Genomic DNA, 26,462 nt, shown 5'->3' on the forward strand with positions numbered 1-26,462 from the left:
GCACACACGGAGCAGTTCAGGCCACACGTGGACAGGTCTCGTACGAATCGTATCGAATACCGGGTTTTCAATCGAATACCGAGGAAAATTTTTTGCGTTAAAATGCATCGAAAACCGGATTTATCGAATACCGATGCCATTGAATACCGGGGGTCCACTGTATATGCGCTCTGGTAGTGTGCCATATGCTATTCCAAGGGGAAGGAGTACATCCCGTAGCTGTACAACAGGAACAGACAGTGAAAATGACGATGATAGTGTTGCAATTGGGATGGAAAATGTGCATGGTGGTGGTAGTGGTGGTGCCGGCCATGAGGCACCAGCAGTGGGTCATGCTGCCACCCATGCCGCTGCCTCAGCTGATCTACAACAAAGGCCACCATCCCCCACCCACCCACCACACCAGCCTCCACAATCACAACCACCAGTCAATGTCCAGTACCCACCAGCAGACCGCACCTGGGATTGGCAGGAAGCTGTCAATTTTGTTCCAAATCCCCACCAGTTTGATGAAGGCCAAAGTGGAATACAACCATGTTGTACACTGGGGAACAATGCCAGTGAACTGGAATGTTTCGAGTTATTCTTTGACGAACCCCTGATGGAAATTATTGTCAGGGAAAGCAACACATACTACGAGTACACCATGGCAAACACAATACTTTCACCAAAATCATGTCTACACAAGTGGAAGGAGACAACTGTGGCTGAGATGTATCTTTTCTTTGCCACAATAATGCTTATGCCACATGTGTATAAGCACAGTGTGAAATCATACTGGTCAACAGACCGCCTGATTGCAACCCCAGGTTTCAGTGATATAATGCCAGTGAATCGATTTGTGCTAATGTTAGATATGTTTCACTTCTCAGACAAAACCAGGCCTGACAGAAACGACAGATTATATAAGATTAGGAATGTGTTTGCGTATCTGAAAGAGAAATTCAATATGTATTTTTATCCCTTTAGAAAGCTTGTAACTAATGAGTCTTTGATTCTGTTCAAAGGAAGACTCTCTTTCAAGCAGTACATATCAAGCACGAGGAAATGCTTTGGTATAAAGTTGTTTGTGCTTTGTAATTGTTACAGTGGTCTTGTATTCGATATTATTGTGTACACTGGAAGTTATACACTGCAAAATACCAGGAAGTTATTGGGCATCTCTGGTGATGTGGGTAGAACAATGATAGAACCATACCTTGGTAAGGGGCATATATTATATACTGATAACTGGTATACAAGCCCCTCACTCAGTGATTTTTTGCGAGTGAACATGACAGATGTGTGTGGCACAGTGCGTGCAAATCGTAAATATATGCCCAGGGTTGACGCTGGCACTCGTAGAGGTGAGGTGCAGGCGTTTGCTGCCAATGACATCATGGCATTTCGGTGGCATGACAAACGAGATGTCACACTGTTGTCATCAGTTCACTCTAACAAAATGACCAACACTGGCAGGCAGCATAGAGACAGCAATGAACCCATTCTAAAACCTGCAGCTGTGATTGATTACACCCTCAATATGCACTCAGTGGACAAATGTGACATGCAGATTGGGTTTGCTGATTGTGTTTGCAAGAGTTATAAGTGGTACATAAAACTCTTTTTTCCATCTTCTGGACATTTCCATGCTCAATGCTTATAATATGTATAAGATGAGGACCAGAAACAAACCACCATATGGCAAATTCTGTTTGTCTGTCATCAGACAAATAGTATTCAAGTACCAAGGAACAACACCTGCAATAGACCGCCCACTAAATTATCAACAACTACCTTCTCGTCTGAAGCATGGTGATCACTTTCTAGTAAAACTGCCTGCTACTGCTTTCAAGAAAAAGGCTCAGAAGAGGTGTTACGTCTGTGCACATACAAAAAATGCCCACAACAACGCAGAGACACTCGTTTTATGCGTGAGGAATGTAAAACACCACTGTGCATGACACCATGTTTCAAAGACTTCCACAGGCTGCAGAGCTTCTAGAAACATTTCCTGTGACTGTATATGTGTATATAAAATATAGAAAAATAGTAATAAACAACATTTCATATCGTTTGTTTGTGTAAATATTTTCTGTAAACAAAACAGTGACAACAGTGTTTATGCAGTTATTATTTAGTATAGAAAAAGAAATAACAGTGATCATTTGGTCTCACAGGCCATGTTACTTGAAAAAAAAAATTTAAAAATAATAGTAGTATTATGTAATACCGTGACCGGCAGTAGCGGTGTTACCAAACCGGGCATTTTCTGTCAACTTCATCCATATCTTGGTAAGTATTGATGGTAAATTTTTTTTGTTTAGCATAAATAGTGATCATATTGGTCTCACAGGCCATAAAAGTTACTTGAAAAAAAAAATTTAAAAATAATAGAAAATAGTACCTAAAAAATAAATAAAGTAATACCGGGTGACCGGCAGTCAGCGGTGTTACCACATACCGGGCATTTTCTGTCAACTTCACGCCTCCATATCTTGGTAAGTATTGATGGTAAATTTTTTTTGTTTAGCCTATAAGATTTAAAAAAAAAAAATATCTTTTCATAAGAAAAAATAATTTTTTTTTTTGAAATTTTGGCGACCCTGAAAGGGTTAAAACCCATTTGTCTCCATTCACTCCTACTAAATACGCTCACGCATGCTTGCTGGAAGTCCAAGCTCTTCACACACAAAACCTCCTTTACCCCCTCCCTCCAACCTTTCACAGGCTGACCCCTACCCCGCCTTCCCTCCACTACAGATTTATACACTCTTGAAGTCAATATATTTTGTTCCACCCTCTCTACATGTTCGAACCACTTCAACAACCCCTCCTCAGCCTTCTGGATAATAGTTTTGGTAATCCCGCACCTCCTCCTAATTTCTGAACTACAAATTCTCTGCATTATATTCACACCACACACTACCCTCAGACATGAAGACATGACATTTCCACTGCCTCCAGCCTTCTCCTTGTTGCAATATTCACCACCCATACTTCATACCCATATAACTATACTCTCATACATTCCCCTCTTTGCTTCCACGGACAAAGTTCTTTGTCTCCACAGACTCCTCAGTGCACCACTCACCCTTCTCCCCCTCATCTTTCATAGACCCATCTGCTGACACAGCCACTCCTAAATATCTGAATACATTCACCTCCTCCAATCTTTCGTTGCCTCTTTTTGCTATCCTTATCACTTTACTCTTTTCTATATTCACTTTTAAATGTCTTCTTTTACATACCCTACCAAACTCATCCACCGACCTCTGCAACTTCTCTTCAGAATCTCCCAAAAGCACAGTGTCATCAGCAAAGAGCAACTGTGACAACTCCCACTTTGTGTTAGATTCCTTATCTTTTAACCCCACACCTCTTGCTAAGACCCGCACATTCGCTTCTCTTACAACCCCATCCATAAATATATTGAACAACCACGGTGACATCACACATCCTTGTCTAAGGCCTACTTTTACTAGAAAATAATCTGCCCTCCCTCTATTTTTTTGTGTGAATAAAAATTCAAAATGTAAAGCAAGTGTAACATGAAAGGCATGGAGAAGTAACTAAGGAACAGAGGAATGTTTTTCAGTGCCAGGAATGTCTACATTTTTTATTCTGGGACCTATTTTTTAAATTGGCAATCACTGATTTCTGATCACTTTACTGGGTAGTTGAAATAGGTAAATGAGCAGTTTCTTGTACTATACAATGCAAAGTGGGCAAAACTGCCAATGAATAAATATTGCTGAGACTGCTAACTTTGCGAGAGCATAATTCCGTAAGCTTTCCATCAAATTTTGGTTTCACTACCCTTGGAAAAAAATTCACTATCATTTCACAAGAAAATATAACAATTTTTTTTTTTTTAATTTTGTGACCCTGAGAGGAAGTCTGAGAGTAGAAGTCGCGACCCTGAAAGAGTTAATTACATCCCCAGACCTCTTCTATATATTACATTTGCCTTTCATTTTGGATTCATGATCACACAAAAATAGAAGATTTACTCTAGTTCTTCTATAATAAAATATAACCAGGAATGGTTGGTCATGGTTTATAGTGTCAAAATAATTGAATCAGACCTATTAATAACCCATAAAATGGACCGTGCATGTAGGGCAGCCTTACCCATCTTCATAAAAATCAGAAAAAATAAAATATTTCTCTTACTTTGATCTTAATTTCAAGTTACTTCTGAGCCTGAAACCAGCCAAAATCATTTTTGTTTTAGTAATGCGTCTTCCATTCTCTCAAATGAACCAAGATTCAGCCAATAAAACCTCAAATTTGCTATTTTAAATCATACACACTGTATGGGGCAGGAATTTTTTTTATACTGTACACACTCACCACAGACCAATTCCCTCATAATTTGGCAAAAATTTACTACTCACAGCTTACCTGAATGAGATGAGATCATGATGCAGAACTACGTGAGGGGCCACTGAAAGAGTTAAACACAAAATGGATAAATAATATCACAAACCTTGTTCAGTTTCTGCCTTTAACCGAGACAGATTGCAGGGGTTAGACTGTTTAGGCAGAGGCTGGACATCCAAAATAGCAAGGAGTTCTCTTGACTTGCCTACTGTTGTAAGAGCAACCACCAGGGGAGACAGGAACCTCAAGATAGTTTTCCTGTCAACACAAACAAAACCATGTAAAAAACAGTTTTATACATCAGATTCAGAAATTGTATTTAATTCTTAATTAAAAATCAACATCTATAAACAAGGAAGTAAGATAACTGACTGACTGAGAGTAATTCCATCTCTATCTTTCTAATCTTGTTTCTGCTAGAACCTGTATGTGACTGTCTTGAGGGATCTTCCACCCTTATAGCCTAGCCTGAGGCCAGACTCTCTTGCTGCCTGGTTAACCAGGCTGTTGCTGCTAGTGGCCCACAGGCCTCTATAGCCCAAACAACCTGGTGAATTTGGCACTTGGAGCAGCTAGTTTAGTTTTTACCTGTAAGGAACTACCATGAGAGAAAAACCTCTAGAGAGCTGTGTATACTTTTCTAGCCTCCTCGTTTCCTCTTTGCACTCATTAAATCTACACCCTATGTATGGTTCAGCTTTCCCTCTCCAGGATTTCTGTAAGTACTACCATCCATCATCCTCACTCAATGTCTATACCATTATGAAGTATTATTCACCAGGACTTTTGTCCTGGAAGTGGGAAGTACAGTGCCTGCACTGGGAATGTTGAAGTTTGGAGGTCTTTTTTTTTTTTTTTGGAGGGGCGGGGGGAGAGAGAGGGGGTGCCATCCTACATTGGTGGAAGTACTCCTAGCCACAGGTGATGCTATGTCTATTTACTCACTTGTCTAGTTCTTGAATCAATGGTGCTTACCCTTACTCTGATGTAACTAAGTAAGTAAATAAGTAAGTCAGTGTCAGTCAGTCAGAGTGAGTGAGTCAAATTGAAAACCCGTCATTCTATATACAGTGGACCCCCGGTTAACGATATTTTTTCACTCCAGAAGTATGTTCAGGTGCCAATACTGACCGAATTTGTTCCCATAAGAAATATTGTGAAGTAGACTAGTCCATTTCAGACCCCCAAACATACACGTACAAATGCACTTACATAAATACACTTACATAATTGGTCGCATTCGGAGGTAATCGTTATGCGGGGGTCCACTGTATATATATATATATATATATATATATATATATATATATATTTTTTTAACTACTGTACTACATTTTCCTTTTATAAATCAGGAGAAGCCAATGCAATGCTTCGTAAATCCTTTTATCTTACTAGAATCAACTAAAGAACCGTTTTTGGTTGGCATCTACAAGATACTTACCATAATAACATCTGCTCAAAGTGTGTCCTTGCCTCTATGAACATCACTGTTTTGTTGCAACACCCTCCTCACACACTCATGCCACCAAGAAGCTACACTCCACCTTCCTTATTTATTCAAATTTCTGCTTAACATTCAAATTTATATGCTTCATCTTGGCACTATCACTAGCTTTAGAAAACAAACAGAGTCATGACTTAATTCAAAACTTAAGTTATGAATTAAATCAAGAATTAACTCTTTTGCAGTCAGTGTTGTAGTACTACAGTTTTGAGGTCAGTTTCTGTGCCATAGAACTACCTGATGAACTCAGCTCACTCAGATAAACTGTGAGTGGGTAAATTTTGGCCTAAATATGAGAGAATGGGTCTATGAAGTGAGTGTGCACCACATTAAAGAAATCCTGCCCCAAGCAGTGAATGACGAGAGAAAAAAAACAGCGTGTTTATGGTTTAAAATAGCAAACTTTGCAGTGTATTTTTAGATAGTTTTTATGTTTTTTTTTTTTTATATCATTTGATAGAATGGAAGATATATTATAAAAAAAAAAAGATGTTTTTGATTGGTTTTAGGACTGGAAGTAGCTTGAAAATGAACTGAAATTAGTGGAAATATTCAACTTTTGCCATATTCCAGGACACAATGCCTAAATATTCTTAAGAGATGCAAATGTTTATAGTGTTTGTTCCAAAGACACAAGGCTCCAATACAATACATTTGATACTTACATTGGGTCCTTTGCATCCGAACTTTGTTCATCCTTCTGAAGACTAACTGTGAAAGCTTCACCCCAAAACCTTTCATCATTGGCCTTGACAGATTCGTCCCTGTTTAAAAATAAAGTCAAGAAAAAAGTATTAAGAGAGTTCTTGTCTTTTAGACCAAAAGCATAAACGATAACATTTTTAACAAAGATTACATTTTCAGCTTCCTAACAGGAGAGCAGTCCATGGCTTCTCATCCATTCACTCCCATTCCTGAACACTGACACACACACAGTACCTTACTTCTCAATGTCTCTAACATCCATACCCCTCTTCAATACTGTCCTGTCTAATTCATGAAATATCCCTGGTTATTGTACCTCCATTTCACAATCATAATTTTGTGTAATATCTTTCCATTGCTACTCGTCGTATCACATGAAGGAATCTTTTGGCAACCAGCAAAAAACTCAAACTGGTGTGGAGCAAGCAAACTAGAAAGATGCTAACTGGCAGAGTTAAGTAGAAATGAACTGACAAAAACTGAGCAGGAAGTAATCAATCATTGCAACACCACATTCCCAGGTCTGGTAAAGTCTGCCACTGTGGTAACTAGTGAGAAAAGAATACTAAAAAAGAACTGATTGTAGTGTTTCCATACCTTATTTTGTAATTAATCACATTTTTTTTTTAACCCCTTAACTGTCCAAGTGTTGATCTCCGTTTCCACTGCTAGCGCTCTGATTTTTTTTTTTTTTTAAACAAAGAGGGCAATTTTCTGTGTATAATAAGACAAAAAAAAAATTAAGCACCAGTACTTATTGAGATGCAAGGTGGTGAAGTTGGCATTGGAGGTTCACCTGACAGCAACATGGAGTCCAGTACGCTGAGGCCAGTGGTCACGTGTGGTCATACTTGCCTAAGCTCTTGGGAGTTAGTGTGGGCTGTTACCAAGCACCATGGTTTGTTGTAGTGCTCTTGAATCTCAGGTTCAAGTATTGAAGAAGGAGATTCTACTTCTTCAGGAGGAAAACAGGAGGCTGAAGCTTCGCATAGATGAGTTTGGGAGCGAGTGTGAGAAGGATTTAGCTGGTAAGGTAGGAATGGTCACCAGCAGTGATAGTGGCAGCCACTTTAAGTGGCAAGTGGTTCACAGTTCAAGAAGAAGGAAGATGAGGAGAGTTAATAGAGAAGATGTGAAGGTAGGAAATCGATTCTCTGTTCTCCAAGACGAGTGTACTTCAGTGGTTAGTGAGGGTGAAGGTACCACTGATTCCCCTGCTAATCAAGGTAAGAATATTTTAATAGTAGGAGATTCTCAGGTAAGATATATGGACCGTGCATTTTGTAACAGAGACAGAAAGGTCAGACAGAGAGTGTGTCTTCCTGGAGCTGGTGTTGGTGACATAGTCAGCAGGTTGGATAATATTATGGCAGGTAATGGTTACAAGCCCATTATCTGTCTTAGTGCTGGAGGTAATGACATTGGGAAGGGCAGGAGAGAGGAGCTGCTGGATAAGTACAGGTCAGCCATAGAAGTAGTTAGGTCTAAGGGAGGGATCCCAGTCATATGTAGCATCTTGCCTAGAAAGGGAGCTCAATTTCAAGGTACTTTTCATTGTAAAACCAGTCAAAATCATCTCAATTTCTGTAATATGTCTTCCATTCTATAAAATGAGACCAGGAAAACTAGAATATAACAATAAATATCACACGAAAATATAGTGCAAAGTCGCTGTTTTAACCCTTTCAGGGTCCGTCCCGTAGATCTACGGCTTTACGTTCAGGGTCCAAACCGTAGATCTACGCCATGAGCTCAGCTCACTCTGATAAACTGTGAGTGGTACATTTGGGCCTAGATATGAGAGAATACATCTATGTGGTATGTGTGCACCACATAAAACAGATCCTGCAGCACACTGTGTATAATGAAAGAAAAAAAATGAAATCATGATTTTTTGATTAAAACAGAAACTTTGCAGTGTTTTTTCGTATGTTTTTTATAGTTGTATTTGCGATTTCTTGGTCTCATTTGATAGAATGGAAGACATATTACAGAAATAGAGATGATTTTGATTGGTTTTAGCACTGGAAATGGCTTGAAACTGAGCTCAAAGTAGCGGAAATGTTAAATTTTTGCCGATATTCAAGAGTAAACAAACGACCTCACACATCTAATACACGTCAGCTGGTGGGTCTAATATACATTCACAAATATGGTGATGATATTTATACAATTATTACAGTATTGCATAACAGTAAATCTTCTATTTTTTGGTGTGAATAAAAATTCATTATGTGAATAAAAAATCAAAATGGAATTTATTTGTAAAGCCTCAAAACATAACTAATGAACAGAGGAAATGTTAGTTTAGTGCTAGGAATGCCTACATTGTTCATTCTGGACCCTATTTTGAAATTGGAATATTTTGAACTTTGTGTTAAATTGGCCAAATTAACAATTTACGATCACTTTATTTTGTAGTTGAAACAGTTGACTTGGCGATTTCTTGTGCTCAATCGATAGAATAGAAGTAATACTAGTGAAATAGCTAAGAATTTGGTTGATTGGAATAATGTAATTGGCCTAAAATGGGAGTCAAATTCGGCAAAATCGCCGATTCATAAACATCGCTGACACATCAAAATTCACGAGAGCATAATTTCGTCAATTTTCCACCAAATTTCGTACTTTTTGTTTTATTACCTTCACAAAAAGATTCTCTACGATTTCATAAGAAAAAATAACAAATTTTTTTTTGGAAAATTCTTGGACACTGGTGCGTGACTCCAGATTTGGGCCTTGGACCCTGAAAGGGTTAATCCAAAAACACGGTCTAAGTTTCTTTTCTCATTATTCACTGTGTGCGGCAGGATTTTTTTTATACTGCGCACACTGACCACATAGACCCATTCTTTCATATGTAGGCCTACCAGCTTTCTCTCACTAGATTTGAGGGTGCTAGAATTTAGGTGTACTAGTACGTCAAAAACCCTGGTGCGTAAACCATACTAGTATGTCCGAAACCCTGAAAGGGTTAAGTGTAACATGCCAAAGCTCCTTGTATGCAGAGCATTATGGGCAGGCTTAAAATTAACTTAAGATTAACTAAGCAATGATACATTCAGTGGTAAACACTGTTGTAAACAGTTAACAATTAAGCACAAATGAGTATTTCAAAGACAGGTCATATGGTCATTTACTGTGCTGCTGTGCATTCAGTAGAATGTTAGGTAATGTAATTAAAAATAACAAAGTTTGATTGGGTCACAGGTTAAATATTTATGAGATACAATTATTCAGTTTTTATTTAGTTGTGGGTGAGTAAGTGATTTTTAAGAAGAGACTGGAATTTATAAACAGACAGTGTTTCTTTTATATTCACAGGTAATGAATTCCAGATTTTTGGGCCTTTTAAGTGCATTGAGTTTTTGCATAGTGTGAGATGGACACGAGGAATATCAAAGAGTGATCTGTGCCTTGTGTTATGGTCATGTGCTCTGTTGAGGATGGTAAAGAGATGTTTGAGGGGAGGGTTTACATCCGAGTTAGGCGTTCTATGTATGTAGTAGGTACAATAATAAGTATGGATGTTTTGTATGGTGAGTAGGTTTAGAGTTTTGAATATTGGTGGAGTGTGCTGCCTGTAGTGGTAATTTGTTATCATTCTGACTGCAGCCTTTTGCTGGGTAATTAATGTTCTGAGATGGTTTATTGTTGATGAGCCCCATGCACAAATTCCATAGGTGAGATAGGGGTAAATAAGCGAGTGATATAGGGCCAGGAAGGCTGACTGTGGAACATAGCACCGTATCTTCGATAGTATGCCTACGGTCTTGGAAATTTTCTTGGAAATTTGTTGTACATGTATATGTAGAAGTGATGCAAGGAGGGAAGAGTATATGGAGAAAAAGAGAGAGGTTAAGAGAGTGGTGAAGCAATGTAAAAAGAGAGCAAATGAGAGAGTGGGTGAGCTGTTATCAACAAATTTTGTTGAAAATAAGAAAAAGTTTTGGAGTGAGATTAACAAGTTAAGAAAGCCTAGAGAACAAATGGATTTGTCAGTTAAAAATAGGAGAGGAGAGTTATTAAATGGAGAGTTAGAGGTATTGGGAAGATGGAGGGAATATTTTGAGGAATTGTTAAATGTTGATGAAGATAGGGAAGCTGTGATTTCATGTATAGGGCAAGGAGGAATAACATCTTGTAGGAGTGAGGAAGAGCCAGTTGTGAGTGTGGGGGAAGTTCGTGAGGCAGTAGGTAAAATGAAAGGGGGTAAGGCAGCTGAGATTGATAGGATAAAGATAGAAATGTTAAAAGCAGGTGGGGATATAGTTTTTGAGTGGTTGGTGCAATTATTTAACCCTTTGACTGTCGCGGCCGTATATATACGTTTTACGAGGTGCCGTGTTTGACGTATATATACTCATAAATTCTAGCGGCTTCAAATCAAGCAGGAGAAAGCTGGTAGGCCCACATGTGAGAGAATGGGTCTGTGTGGTCAGTGTGCACCATATAAAAAAAATCCTGGAGCACGCAGTGCATAATGAGAAAAAAAAAACTCCGACCATTTTTTTTAATTAAAATGCCGACTTTGTGGTCTATTTTCGTATAGTATTTATGGTTGTATTCTCGTTTTCTTGGTCTCATTTGATAGAATGGAAAACATGTTACAGAAATAGAGGTGTTTTTGATTGATTTTACTATAAAAAGAACCTAGAAATGGAGCTCAAAGTAGGGGAAATGTTTGATTTTTGCCAATGTTCAAAAGTAAACAAATGATGCCATTGTCCAATAAATGTCCAACTAGCCATTCTAATATGCAGTCATGAATGGGTTGATGTTATTTATACAATTATTACAGTATTGCAGTAGTCTGCATAATAGTAAGTCTAATATTTTTTGTTTGAATAAAAATTCAAAATAGAAAGCAAGAGTAATATCAGAGGGGCCTGGAGACGTGACTGATGAACAAAGAAAACGTTATTTTAGAGCCTGGAATGTCTGCATTGTTCATTCTGGACCTTATTTTGAAATTGTCATATTTTTTAGTTTTCGTGAAATTGGCCAAATTGCAAATTTCTGACCACATTATTAGGTAGTTGAAATCAGTAAATGGGCAGTTTCTTGTACTCAATCGATAGAAAAAATGGAGTTCTAAAGAAATAGCTATGAGGTTGGGCGACTGGAACAATGGAATTAGCCGAAAATAGGGCTCAAAGTGGGCGAAATCGCCGATTTGTAAACAGCGCCGAGGTCGCTAACTTCGCGAGAGCATAATTCCGTCAGTTTTCCATCAAATTTCGTTTTTTTGATGTCATTACAATCGGGAAAAGATTCTCTATCATTTCATAAGAAAAAATATTTTTTTTTTTTTAAATTTTGCGACACCAGGAGACACCTCAGGATTGGGGGTTGCGACAGTCAAAGGGTTAATAAATGTATGGAAGAGGGTAAGGTACCTAGGGATTGGCAGAGAGCATGCATAGTTCCTTTGTATAAAGGCAAAGGGGATAAAAGAGAGTGCAAAAATTATAGGGGGATAAGTCTGTTGAGTATACCTGGTAAAGTATATGGTAGAGTTATAATTGAAAGAATTAAGAGTAAGATGGAAAATAGGATAGCAGATGAACAAGGAGGCTTTAGGAAAGGTAGGGGGTGTGTGGACCAGGTGTTTACAGTGAAACATATAAGTGAACAGTATTTAGATAAGGCTAAAGAGGTCTTTGTGGCATTTATGGATTTGGAAAAGGCGTATGACAGGGTGGATAGGGGGGCAATGTGGCAGATGTTGCAAGTGTATGGTGTAGGAGGTAGGTTACTGAAAGCAGTGAAGAGTTTTTACGAGGATAGTGAGGCTCAAGTTAGAGTATGTAGGAAAGAGGGAAAGTTTTTCCCAGTAAAAGTAGGCCTTAGACAAGGATGTGTGATGTCACCGTGGTTGTTTAATATATTTATAGATGGGGTTGTAAGAGAAGTAAATGCGAGGGTCTTGGCAAGAGGCGTGGAGTTAAAAGATAAAGAATCACACACAAAGTGGGAGTTGTCACAGCTGCTCTTTGCTGATGACACTGTGCTCTTGGGAGATTCTGAAGAGAAGTTGCAGAGATTGGTGGATGAATTTGGTAGGGTGTGCAAAAGAAGAAAATTAAAGGTGAATACAGGAAAGAGTAAGGTTATGAGGATAACAAAAAGATTAGGTGATGAAAGATTGAATATCAGATTGGAGGGAGAGAGTATGGAGGAGGTGAACGTATTCAGATATTTGGGAGTGGACGTGTCAGCAGATGGGTCTATGAAAGATGAGGTGAATCATAGAATTGATGAGGGAAAAAGAGTGAGTGGTGCACTTAGGAGTCTGTGGAGACAAAGAACTTTGTCCTTGGAGGCAAAGAGAGGAATGTATGAGAGTATAGTTTTACCAACGCTCTTATATGGGTGTGAAGCATGGGTGATGAATGTTGCAGCGAGGAGAAGGCTGGAGGCAGTGGAGATGTCATGTCTGAGGGCAATGTGTGGTGTGAATATAATGCAGAGAATTCGTAGTTTGGAAGTTAGGAGGAGGTGCGGGATTACCAAAACTGTTGTCCACAGGGCTGAGGAAGGGTTGTTGAGGTGGTTCGGACATGTAGAGAGAATGGAGCAAAACAGAATGACTTCAAGAGTGTATCAGTCTGTAGCGGAAGGAAGGCGGGGTAGGGGTCGGCCTAGGAAAGGTTGGAGGGAGGGGGTAAAGGAGGTTTTGTGTGTGAGGGGCTTGGACTTCCAGCAGGCATGCGTGAGCGTGTTTGATAGGAGTGAATGGAGACAAATGGTTTTTAATACTTGACGTGCTGTTGGAGTGTGAGCAAAGTAACATTTATGAAGGGATTCAGGGAAACCGGCAGGCCGGACTTGAGTCCTGGAGATGGGAAGTACAGTGCCTGCACTCTGAAGGAGGGGTGTTAATGTTGCAGTTTAAAAACTGTAGTGTAAAGCACCCTTCTGGCAAGACAGTGATGAAGTCAATGATGGTGAAAGTTTTTCTTTTTCGGGCCACCCTGCCTTGGAGGGAATCGGCCAGTGTGATAATAAAATAATATGTATATGTATTTGGAATTTGAGTCTATTATCAAGGTGGATTCCTAAGAATTTTCCCTGTGTGAGCTTTGTGACAGGTGATACATTTATCATTATGTTATGAGGGACATCTGTAGCTCGGTTACCAAACTGAATGAAGTAGGTTTTGCCAATGTTGAGAGTTAGTTTGTTAGTCCTCATCCAGGTAGATATTTTCTGTAATTCGGTATTCACAGTATTGGCTAGCATGACTGGGCTCGGGTGAGAGAAGACGTATGTAGTGTCATCTGCAAATAGTGTGGGTTTGAGTAGTTGCGATGCATTTGGTAGGTCATTTATGTAAACGAGAAAGAGACGAGGGCCAAGGACACTTCCCTGTGGGACACCAACTGTAACTGGCTGTGTGGAAGAGTTTGCTCCATTTGTGTACACATATTGGCTTCTGTTGCTGAGGAATGACTTTAGGTAGTTGAGGGAGTGCCCTCTTATACCACAGTGCGTCAATTTTATGTGGAGCAAGTCATGGTCAACACTATCAAAAGCTTTACGTAAATCAATGAATTTATAGGCAAGAAATATTTACACTTACCGTGGAGGAGATGTTAGTTTAATTAGTTTGATGGAGGAGATGCTGGCAGAGGTTAAGGGTGGTGGAAGATAGCAGGGCAGCATATGCTCAGTGGCCCTATACACCTCCACCAACATTGGAGAGTTACTTTCGTGTAGTTTTTCTATCGCTTAATCGTTAACTTACTTGCTACAGTGTTAATGCTACACTTCATCACTGGCTGGCGCTATAGCCTTTATCAATACCTGCTGCTTTAGTATCGTGCATATTGTAGAATCACTGAAGAAGGCACATTCTCCCCTCTCTCTTTGTCCTCCACTTTGGTACTTTGCAACGAGTTTTTTCTTGAATTTTATCATGTTTCTTTCCTTCTTTACCAAAGGCCTGGTACTAGGAGCTTTCTTTGGACCCATGGTGGCTTAATTAGCAGTTGCAAGCACAAAAAACAATGGATTATTATGAAATGTATTGTATGAACCCGTGGGGTGATGGTCACTTGCTGATAAACAATGGCACAATGAGTGTGAATGGTGCGGGAGACTGGCTTTGTGTGCGCGCTGACACTGGGATGCTGCTCCAACGCATACCAGACAGTCGCTGAATCACTAAGCCAATCATGAACCGTGAGGCTATATTTTGCTGAAAAAAGTTGCCCAAAGTCGGATTTCACGAAAGTAGCGGCTGCCAAAAGGCGGGGGTCCACTGTACAGTATTACCTAACATTTTCCCTCTGCCCAGCAACCACACCTCCATAGCATATAAACAGCATGTTTATATGCTATGTAACGTGTTTCTTATATAATTTTGAAGAAAATATCATAGATGGATCAATGAAGAAGTCTATATTGACGTAAAATAAGTCATTTAACCCTTTCAGGGTCCGTCCCGTAGATCTACGGCTGGTCGGTGAGTGTCCAAACCGTAGATCTACGCCAAAATTCTAGCGCCGTCAAATTTAGCGCGAAAGCACTCATAGGCCTACATATGAGAGAATGGGTCTGCGCCGTGGGTGTGCGCCATAAACAAAAAATCTAGGCGCCTGCATAGCATTGTGGGAACGCTGGCTCAGTCACCCTTGTTCACCATGCCTCGTCGCAAGTCAGCTCTCACTCCCCGGAAAACTGGGACTCTCCTCTTCCTGTCTGATAGTTCTGACACTGATGGAAGTGGAAATGAAGACGAATTCTACGGCTTTGATAAGTTAGTGACCGAAAATAATGACCAGGATATCGATAATAGTGCAGAAAACCCCGACGATCCTCGACCTTCTACCTCTGGTGTGGGCACTCGTGACTCACGGTCGGGTGTTCCTAAACGTAAGAGAAAACTAATATTTTCCCGTGGCCTGGCCTCTGACTTCAGTAATGACGATGATTCTGACGTGGATTGTGATTTTATTGCGCTCGACGATCATTCGAGTAGTGATAGTGAGGAAACATATTCACCAGTGAAGCGTCGGTATGTTCACTGCCGCATGCGCTCGGGTAGTGTACCCTATGCTGTGCCCAGGGGACGGAGTACATCCCGGAGTACATCCCAGAGTACATCCCGTGGCCCTACACCCGTTTTAGGTAGTGATAGTGAGGATGATGTGGCTACACTTGGCATGGATGGGCCACAGGCATCAGTGGATGGTGTTAGTGGGGCTGGTGGTGGTAGTGGCACCGTCATGCGTGACTCGCTGTGCCACGCGGGGACCCACGCTGCTGACTCGTCAGTTCAAGGACAAAGCGGAGCGTCACCCACCAGCCCGCCACAACCACCCGTACAACCAGCCTATGATGTCCAGTATCCACCAGCAAACCGTATCTGGGATTGGCAGCAAAATCCCAATTTTGTTCCCAGCCCTCACCACTTTGATGACTCTCAAAGTGGAATTCTACCTACCTGTCCCCTTGGAACCACGGCCAATGAACTGGAATTCTTTGAATTATTCTTTGACCAGCCATTGATGGAAATTATTGTCAGGGAAAGTAATAAGTATTTTCAGTACACCATGGCAAATACGATCTTATCACCACAGTCAAGACTACACAGGTGGAAAGAGACGACTGTTGCAGAAATGTATTTGCTTTTTGCAACAATAATGCTTATGCCTCACGTCTATAAGCATAATATAAAAGCATACTGGTCCACAGATCGGCTAATTTGTACCCCATCCTTCAGTGAAATAATACCAGTGAACAGGTTTATCTTACTGTTACGTATGTTGCACTTCTCTGACAAAACCAGGCCTGACAGAAGTGACAGGTTATACAAGATTAGAAATGTTTTCATGTATCTCAAACAAAAGTTCAGGATATACTTTTATCCATTCAAGAATCTTGTAATTGACGAGTCTTTGATTTTGTTCAAAGGTAGACTGTCATTCAAGCAGTATATACCGAGCAAGAGGAACCGCTTTGGTATAAAATTGTTTGTACTCTGTGATTGTGACAGTGGCCTGGTGTTGGATATTGTTGTATACACGGGTAGTAAAACATTGAAAGATACCAAGATGTTATTGGGTATATCAGGTGACGTAGTGAGAAACATGATGGCACCTTATCTTGGTAAGGGCCATACATTATATACCGATAACTGGTACACAAGCCCATTACTCAGTGATTTCATGCGAGTGAACAAGACAGATGTGTGTGGCACAGTGCGTTCTAATCGTAAACATATGCCCAGGCTCAACGCAGGTGTTCGTGGTGATGACGTGCAGGTGTTTACTGCCAATGACATCATGGCATTACGGTGGCATGACAAACGAGATGTCACATTGTTGACAACCATTCACCGTAATGAAATGCAAGACAGTGGCAAAGTTGATCGAGTGACTAATGAACGTATTCGAAAACCAGTGACTGATTGATTATACACAAAACATGCGCTTGGTTGACATGTGTGACATGCAGATTGGTTTCGTTGACTGTGTTCGTAAGAGTTACAAGTGGTACATGAAACTTTTCTTCCATCTCATGGACATTTCAATGCTGAATGCATATAATATGTACCAAATAAAGACTGGTAACAGACCACCGTATGGTGAATTTTGTTTGTCTGTTGTCAGACAACTCATAATGAAGTACCAGGTAACAACACCTGCAATACAACATGGTCCTCGAATTCATCACAATATACCCAAGCGTTTGAGGAAAGAAGGTGATCATTTCATAATACAGCTTCCTTCAACTCAAAAGAAATTTGCTCAGAAGAGATGCATTGTCTGTGCACAAACAAAACGACGGCAACAAAGACGCAAAGACACTCGGTTTATGTGTGAGGAATGTAAGGTGCCTCTGTTCATGGTGCCTTGTTTCAAGGAGTTCCACAAGCTCCAGCAGTTCTAAAACCATGTCCAGTGATTGTAAATATGTAAATATATGATAGAACATTAGTATTATACAATATTTGTGCATGTTTATTGTAATAAACAACAGTGGTAAACAATAATATGATAATAACTTTAGTGCGGTTATTGTGTTCAATACAGTGAGTATATATATATCAATTATATACAGTATTGGTCTCTCAGGCCCCAAATGTTAGTAGGAATAGAAAAAAATTGGAAAAGAAAAGAAAAAACAACTAAAACAACAGAATAATATAATACGCGTATGTGGAATTCGTCGATGTTGCCGCCACCACATCATTTTCTACAAACTTCTTGGCACTGTATCTCGGTAAGTACTGATCAGATTCTATTTTTTTTGTTTTATTACCTTCACAAAAATATGCTCTTTAATTCTGTAAGAAAAAATAATTTTTTTTTTTTTTTCAAAATTTCTTGGACACTGGTGCGTGACTTCAGATTTTGGCCTTGGACCCTGAAAGGGTTAATGCACCCAAGAGTGATTGTTATTACATAGAGAGATGTGCTCATGGAGAACGTAAACAAACCAGGTGGCGCATGCCGTATTTGAAAGACCACTCACTGTATAGAAAATTTTGGTCATAATTTGAGATCGCTGTATTAGCGGAATGCCATAAGGCGAAATGCCGAAAAGCGGGGCCCTACTGTATTAAGGATTACAAAGAATATACAGTGGAACCTTAACTTATGAGTGTCCCAATGTACGAGCTTTTTGAGATATGAGCCATCCCTGGGTCAATTTTTTGCTGAGTTATGAACCAGCTACCCCCCCCTCTTCCCCCTCAACTCAAAACCTGGACACCTTGCTTGTTTATCTATGATTTCATGCTTTAATTCCATGGAAATCATTCTCTTTTTTCTTCTCAGCACTGTCCTTTACACTTATTTTCTTAGGACCCATGCTTAGAAAAACAAAATTTGGCCAAATGACTGTCAAAAATGCAAGCACAACATGAGAAAACTGCTCCCACAGCAAGGTGAACAGTGAACTGAGTTGGTGGCATTTGTTATTATAATAAAAATAATAATTATTATTATTATTAAGTAACTAGAGCACAGGTCCAATTTCCTAGATCAAGAGCCCCTCACCAGTGTCAAGGTTCCTTGATGCTGGTGAGGGGCTCTTGATCTAGGGAATTGGATCTGTGCTCCAGTTCCCTAAATTAACAATAATAATAATATAATAATAATAATAGTAATAATATTATAATATTATTACAGTCCAGTCACTCAGTAAGTCAGTCAAGTCACTCAGTCAGTCAGTCAGGTCACTCAGTAAGTCAGTCAAGTCATTCAGTCAGTCAGTCAAGTCACTCAGTCAGTCAGTCAGGTCACTCAGTAAGTCAGTCAGGTCATCCAGTAAGTCAATCAGTCAAGTCATTCAGTCAGTCAGTCAAGTCACTCAGTAAGTCAGTCAAGTCATTCAGTAAGTCAGTCAAGTCATTCAGTAAGTCACTCAAGTCATTCAGTCATTCAATAAGTCAGTCAAACTCATGTTTACCTCTTTTTCTGTATACAAAGTAACGCTTCATTATAGCTACAGGTTATCTCTTGTCTAATATCTTTGTTTCTTTGCTAATTCTAAGACTAAAGTGCTTATACCTCTTCATGCCACTTTCAGCAACACTAGTATGGCTACTGGGTGTCATGATTGCTTGGGAGATACAAGATATAGAAATTAAAATATAACACAATTCACAAAGACAGCTGTCTTGTAGCAGAGAAAGACTGGACTGGACACGTATGAATTATGAATGCTGGGATGGTGGGGTGATGTCAGGGAGTGGCAGGGGATGGCGGGATGGCTCCTCGGCAGCTCCACAACAAGGCAGCCGCTTGAGCAAAAGAATTTTTTTTTCCTTCGCACAAACTGAACCGTGTTAAATTAATTATACAATGTGTTACATAAAATTGTGCCGCAATTCTTTAATGGAGGTCTACTGTATTATTATAATAATGATAGAGCTTCAGTTTCCCAAAATTAATAATAATAATAATGATAGTCCTGGAAATGGGAAGTACAATGCCTGCACTTTAAAGGAGGGGTTTAGGATATTGGCAGTTTGGAGGGATATGTTGTGTATCTTTATAAGTATAATATGTATGTGTACGCAAATGGGGCAAACTCTTCCCCACAACCAGTTACAGTTGGTGTCCCACAGGGAAGTGTCCTTGGCCCTCTTCTCTTTCTCCTATACATAAATGACCTACCAAATGCATCGCAATTACTCAAACTCACACTATTTGCAGATGACACTACAAACGTCTTCTCTCACCCGAGCCCAGTCATGCTAGCCAATACTGTAAATACTGAATTACAGAAAATATCTACCTGGATGAGGACTAACAAACTTACACTAAACATTGACAAAACCTACTTCATTCAGTTTGGTAACAGAGCTACAGATGTCCCTCTTAACATAATGATAAACGGATCACCTATCACAAAGCTAACAGAGGGAAAATTCTTAGGAATCCACCTTGATAATAGACTCAAATTTCATACACATATACAACAAATTTCTAAGAAAATTTCCAAGACCGTAGGCATACTATTGAAGATACGGTACTATGTTCCACAGTCAGCCCTCCTGGCCCTATATCTCTCTTATTTACCCCTATCTCACCTATGGAATTTGTGCATGGGGCTCAACAACAATTAACCATCTCAGACCACTAATTACCCAACAAAAGGCTGCAGTCAGAATGATAACAAATTCCCACCACAGGCAGCACACTCCACCAATATTCAAAACACTAAACCTACTCACCATACAAAACATCCATACTTATTACTGAACCTATTACATACATAGAACACTTAACTCTGATATTAACCCTCCCCTCAAACATCTCCTTGCCAACCTCAACAGAACACATGACCATAACACAAGGCACAGATCACTCTTTGATATTCCTTGTGTCCATCTCACGCTATGCAAAAACTCAATGCACATAAAAGGCCCTAAAATCTGGAATTCATTACCTGTAAATATAAAAGAAACACTACCTGTTAATAAATTCAAGTCTCTTCTCAAAGATCACTTACTCACCCAAAACCAAATAAATACTGAATAACTGAACCTTATAAATTGTATATCTTAAATGTTTCTCACAATTATATCACATAAATGTTAAACCTAAGACCCAATCTAACTTTGTTATTTTTTAAATACACTACCTAACAGAATACTCCATTCGACTGAATGTACAGCAATGCATGCAACCATATGACCTGTCTTTGTAATACTCATTTGTGCTTTATTGTTATCTGTTTACAATAATGTTTTATCACTGATTACATCATTGCTTAGTTAATCTTAAGCTAGCCCATAATGCTATGCATACAAGTGGCTTTGGCATGCTGCTCTTACCTGTATTTTTTTGTACCTCTGTATGTATGCTCAAATTACTAAATAAATAAATAAATAAATAAATAAATAAATAACAGTGTCATATCAAACTTACCATTGCTATCCAAAATCTTCGAGAAACTCGTGCACAGGAGACTGTATTCATTTATAACGGCACAAAACATACTCAACCCCTGCCAATTTGGATTCAGGAAAAATAAAAGCACTAATGATGCAATTATAAAAATGCTAGACCTGCTTTACACAGCATTGGAAAATAAGGAATATCCACTAGGAATTTTTATTGGCCTAAGAAAAGCGTTTGGCACAGTAGACCACGGCATCCTACTCCACAAACTTGACCACTATGGTATAAGAGGCCATGTGCTTGCATATTTTAAATCCTACCTTTCTAATAGGTATCAGTATGTCACCATTAAAGACAGCCTCATCAATACGGCCACTTGATACTGGAGTTCTGTAGGGAAATGTCCTTGGACCCCTGCTCTTCCTCATTTACATCAATGATCTTCCAAACATATCCCAACACCTGACAACATGACTTATGTCATCTCCCACCCTAATCTTGCCACCCTCAACACCATTGTTAACGAGGAGCTGCTCAAAATATCGACTTGGATGACAGCCAATAAACTTACACTTAACACTGGCAAAACCTACTATATTATGTTTGGTAGCAGAGCAGGTGTTGCGCAACTTAACATTAAGATCGACAACACTCTAATTGCCAGACATAATGAGGGCAAATTCCTTGGCCTATACCTCGACAAAAACCTAAATTTCAGCACCCATATCCAACACATAACAAAAAAAGTATCCAAAACGGTGGGGATCCTCTCCAAGATACGACACTACGTGCCGCAAACTGCACTTCTCATACTATACCATTCACTTATATATCCATACCTCACCTATGCTATCTGTGCTTGGGGTTCAACTGCAGCAACACACCTAAAGCCAATAATAATCCAACAAGAAGCCGCAGTAAGAATAATCACTAAATCCCATCCCCCCCCACTCTTCATAGATCTAAACTTACTCCCTGTTCAGAACATCCACACTTACTACTGTGCAATCTATATCTACAGGACCTTAAATTCCAATATTAACCTTGACCTAAAATGCTTTCTTGATAGTTGTGACAGGATCCACAAACATAACACCAGACACAAACATCTCTATGACATTCCCCGTGTTCGACTAAACCTTTACAAAAATTCAATGTATTTCAAAGGACCTAAAATCTGGAACACCCTACTTGAAAACTCTAGAACTGCAGACACATTCATCACTTTCAAAACTACAGTTAGAAAACATCTTATCTCCCTGATCCACCCCGACAACTAACTACATGATAACCACCTGGTGGTTCACAATTACACTCACTCACCCACTGACTATAAACCCAGAAATACTAATCTTAATCTTAAAATAATAAATCCTAACTAGTCATAAGTTTGCCTATGATACTCCAATATAGACACTTTGTATTGTGTCAAAACAAAAGTATTCATATTGCTAAACTCACAAATTATGATGTAGTCACTTAGCCTTAATACCATAATCTGTAAGGATTTAATGTTAAGAATTAATCTAAGTCTGCTCGAAATGCCTAGCCAGGCTAGGTGTCCTAGTGGCCCCCTCTATAATTAGTATTTTATAACATGTAAACCACACAATACCCAAAACCTGTAAACCCCACATTGTAACCCTTATAGAGAATAAACTTGAATTGAATTGAATATTCAAGTATTTTTTCTCGTCTCTCCAAAGTCCAGGAACGAATTAATGGCTTTTCAATTAATTTAAATTAGGAAAATGAATTTGATATACAAGTAAATTGAGTTATGAGCTAGCTCCTGGAATGGATTAAACTCCTATGTCAAGGTTCCACTGTATATGGAGCTGGTATGAATGTATGGGTGAATGTGTAATAATAATAAATTATTCCTCCTATCCTTTAACATCTACATAGAACTTCGGCTGACTAATGATTTAAGCAGTTAAGAATATTTTCTCTGCTGTCAGATGCAAGTTGCCTATTTATGTACTTTCATAATTAGTGGTTAACAATACATATAGGTTAAATTAGATTAGCTTATAAATCTGTAGAGGAAGGAAGGCAGGCTAGGAGTTGTCCTAGGAAAGGTTGGAGGGTGGGGGAAAACGAGGTTTTGTATGCAAGGGGCTGGGACATCCAGCAAGTGTGAGTGAGTGTGTTCGATAGGAGTGGAGGAAAGTGCTGTTTTATGGCTTGACGTGCCGTTGGAGTGTGAGCATGGTAACATTTATGAAGGGATTCAGGGAAACTGGTTAGCCGGACCTGCATCCTGGAGGTGTGAAGTACAGTGCCTGCACTTTGAAGAAGGGGTGGGGATATTTGCTGTTTTGAACTGTAGTACTGGTGCCCCTCTGGCAAGACAATGATGAAGTAAGTAATGGTGAAAGTGCTTCTTCTTTTTTGGGGTCACCCTGCCTCAGTAGAAGATGGATGATTTGTTAAAAAATAAATACAGTGCTCTATATCTATTGGGAATATGGATAAGTTCACTGCAATTATAAATATACCTACCTCTGAATGATAAATTCTTGAGCATGGTCAACAAGTGTACCATGTAGCAGCCAGCTGTGGATGATACTCAGGTAATGACGAAGACTGTGAAGTAGCAACCTCAATAATACTCCTCGTATGCCAGAGTCACTGGCACTCTCCACGCCCTCGCACAAAGTACCCAACAACCTGCAAATATTTATAAAGGTTTGATAAATGCTTTCAAGATAAAAGCCAACTTGACCATGTCACACACCATGAAACATTATAACCATTTTCTCCAAAGAAACTATAGTTATTTTGTCAAGTGCATGACAGTTAAGTTTCACATATCCAACAGCGTTATTTTTACCTGTATCACTGCTTCCTCTATGCCCTTTATTTCTTTGAAAAGGTGACCTCATTTAGTGTTTTCTCCATATGAAATACTTAATATGACTGATTTATACTAAGAAGTTGGGATTAAGTACTCTCATTGGAAGGGGTATTTACAAAGTGAAAACAGAACATGAATTCTGTTTTTCTGCTAAGTAACTTTGAGAATAAGACCAGACAAAAAATATGCTTCACTTCATTGGTGTGTCATTTTTAATTAGAACTTACACAATTAGCTCAAAATACATGTACATATTACACTTCTCCAGTATCTACACATCACCATCCATCAACTGCCAAGTCCATTTGTTTTCTAGGCTTTCTCACTTTTCTCTCCTTCCTCAGGCAAATTTAAAACAAATTTTATTTCTTTGTGTAGTATACAAAATGTAGTTTACATGTAATATAAAACATTGTTAAACACAAAAGAAAGCCACTAGCATGCATTTTGGGTATTAACTCATCCATACTCTAGCCTGTTCTTTTGTTCTCCCACAACACTTAATAACTCTCTTTTTTCCTCTCCATACAATCCACTTTCCTTGTCTTATTATTGCATTATAAAGCATTTAATATGTTAACTTTTTCTCACATTTTATATCATTCCACCTATCATTCCTCATGCTTCCTACACTCACTTTCCAATAAGAACTTTCTCATTTTATTTTTCACTAGCTCAATTTTCTGCCAACACTTGCTCATACCTCTCCCAAACTTTCCTTCTTCTTAACTCATTCCTTGTACTCCATCTTACTTTCACTCTTACTATAACTAACATTAAATAAGGATCTGACATATCACTCTCTCTAAAAACATGAATGTTCAGAAGCCTGTTCTTCAACCTTTTAACAACCACCAATTCACAGTCCAGAAGACTCCTCTCAATGCACACATACCTTCAATAATTACTTGCCATCTTAAAATACATCTTAAAAAAAAAAAAAAATAATTAGCTACTGCAACAAAAGAATTAAATTAAGCCTTTTTTTTTTTAATAAGTCGGCCATCTCCAACTGAGGCAGGGTGACCCAAAAAGAAAGAAAATCCCCAAAAAGAAAATACTTTCATCATCATTCAACACTTTCATCTCACTCATACATAATCACTGTCTTAGCCGAGGTGCCCAGATACAACAATTTAGAAGCATATATAAAGATATGTATAACATATCCATCCAAACTGCCAATATCCCAAACCCCTCCTATTTCCAGTACTCAAGTCTGGCTATATAAAAATAACCAGTTTCCATGAATCCCTTCACTAAATATTACCCTGCTCACACTCAACAGCTTGTCAGGTCCCAAAAACCATTCACTCCTATTTAACACACTCACGCATGCTTGCTGGAAGCCCAAGCCCCTCGCCCACAAAAACCTCCTTTACCCCCTCCCTCTAACCTTTTCGAGGACGACCCCTACCCCACTTTCCTTCCCCTACAGATTAATACACTCTCCATGTCATTCTACTTTGATCCATTCTTTCTAAATGACCAAACCACCTCAACAACCTCTCTTCAGCCCTCTGACTAATACTTTTATTAACTCCACACCTTCTACTAATTTCTACACTCAGAATTCTCTGCATAATATTTACACCACACATTGTCCTTAGACAGGACATCTCCACTGCCTCCAACCACCTCATCACTGCAGCCTTTACAACCCAAGCTTCACACCCATATATGAGTGTTGGTACCATTATACTTTCATACATTCCCTTCTTTGCCTCCATAGATAATGCTTTTTGTCTCCACATATACTTCAATGCACCACTCACCTTTTTCCTTCATCAATTCTACGGTTAACCTCATCCTTCATAAACCCTAACTCCCAAATATCTGAAAACATTCAATTCTTCCATACTCCCTCTCTCCAATGTGATATCCAATTTTTCTTTATCTAAACTGTTTCATACCCTCATCACCTTACTCTTATCTATGTTCACTTTTAACTTTCTACCTTTACATACCCTCCCAAACTCGTCCACTAATCTTTGTAACTTTTCTTTAGACTCTCCCATAACCACAGTATCATCAGCAAAAAGTAACTGTGTCAACTCCCATAATATACCTGATTCCCCATAATTTAAGCCCACCCCTCTCACCAACACCCTAGCATTTACTTCTTTTACAACCTCATCAATAAATATATTAAACAACCATGGTGACATTACACATCCCTGTCTAAGACCTACTTTTACCGGGAAGTAATCTCCCTCTCTCCTACACGCCTTAACCCGAGCCTCAATATCCTCATAAAAACTCTTTACAGCATTTATTAATTTACCACCTATTCCATATACTTGCAACATCTGCCACATTGCTCCCTTATCCACTATCATATGGCTTTTCTAAATCCATAAATGCAATGAAAACTTCCCTACCTTTATCTAAATACTGTTCACATATATGCTTCAATGTAAACACCTGATCTACACATCCCCTACCCACTCTAAAGCCTCCTTGATCATCCGCAATTCTATTCTCTGTCTTACCTCTAATTCTTTCAACAGTAACCCTACCGTACACTTTTCCTGGTATACTCGCTAAACTTATTCCCCAATAATTTTTACAATCTCTTTTGTCCCCCTTCCTTTATATAAAGGAACTATACATACTCTCTGCCAATCCCTAGGTATCTTCCCCTCTTTAATACATTTATTAAACA

The 26,462-nt window shown here is 39.1% G+C and overlaps 1 protein-coding gene across 4 annotated transcripts in view; it reads right to left on the bottom strand.

Annotated features, from left to right (window-relative positions):
- The window catches only part of Grip128 (gamma-tubulin complex component 5), a 203,977-nt gene that overhangs the window by 77,042 nt on the left and 100,473 nt on the right, over nucleotides 1-26,462 (bottom strand). For all 4 annotated transcript variants that reach the window (XM_070081180.1, XM_070081159.1, XM_070081166.1 and 1 more), the window contains 3 exons: nucleotides 23,443-23,610; nucleotides 6,535-6,633; nucleotides 4,472-4,623 (listed from right to left, as the gene is read on the bottom strand). In XM_070081180.1, the coding sequence (XP_069937281.1) occupies nucleotides 4,472-4,623; nucleotides 6,535-6,633; nucleotides 23,443-23,610 (419 nt within the window). The remainder of the gene's footprint in view (nucleotides 1-4,471; nucleotides 4,624-6,534; nucleotides 6,634-23,442; nucleotides 23,611-26,462) is intronic.

Source organism: Cherax quadricarinatus, chromosome 6, assembly GCF_038502225.1.
Source record: "Cherax quadricarinatus isolate ZL_2023a chromosome 6, ASM3850222v1, whole genome shotgun sequence".
NCBI classification, from domain to species: domain Eukaryota; kingdom Metazoa; phylum Arthropoda; class Malacostraca; order Decapoda; family Parastacidae; genus Cherax; species Cherax quadricarinatus.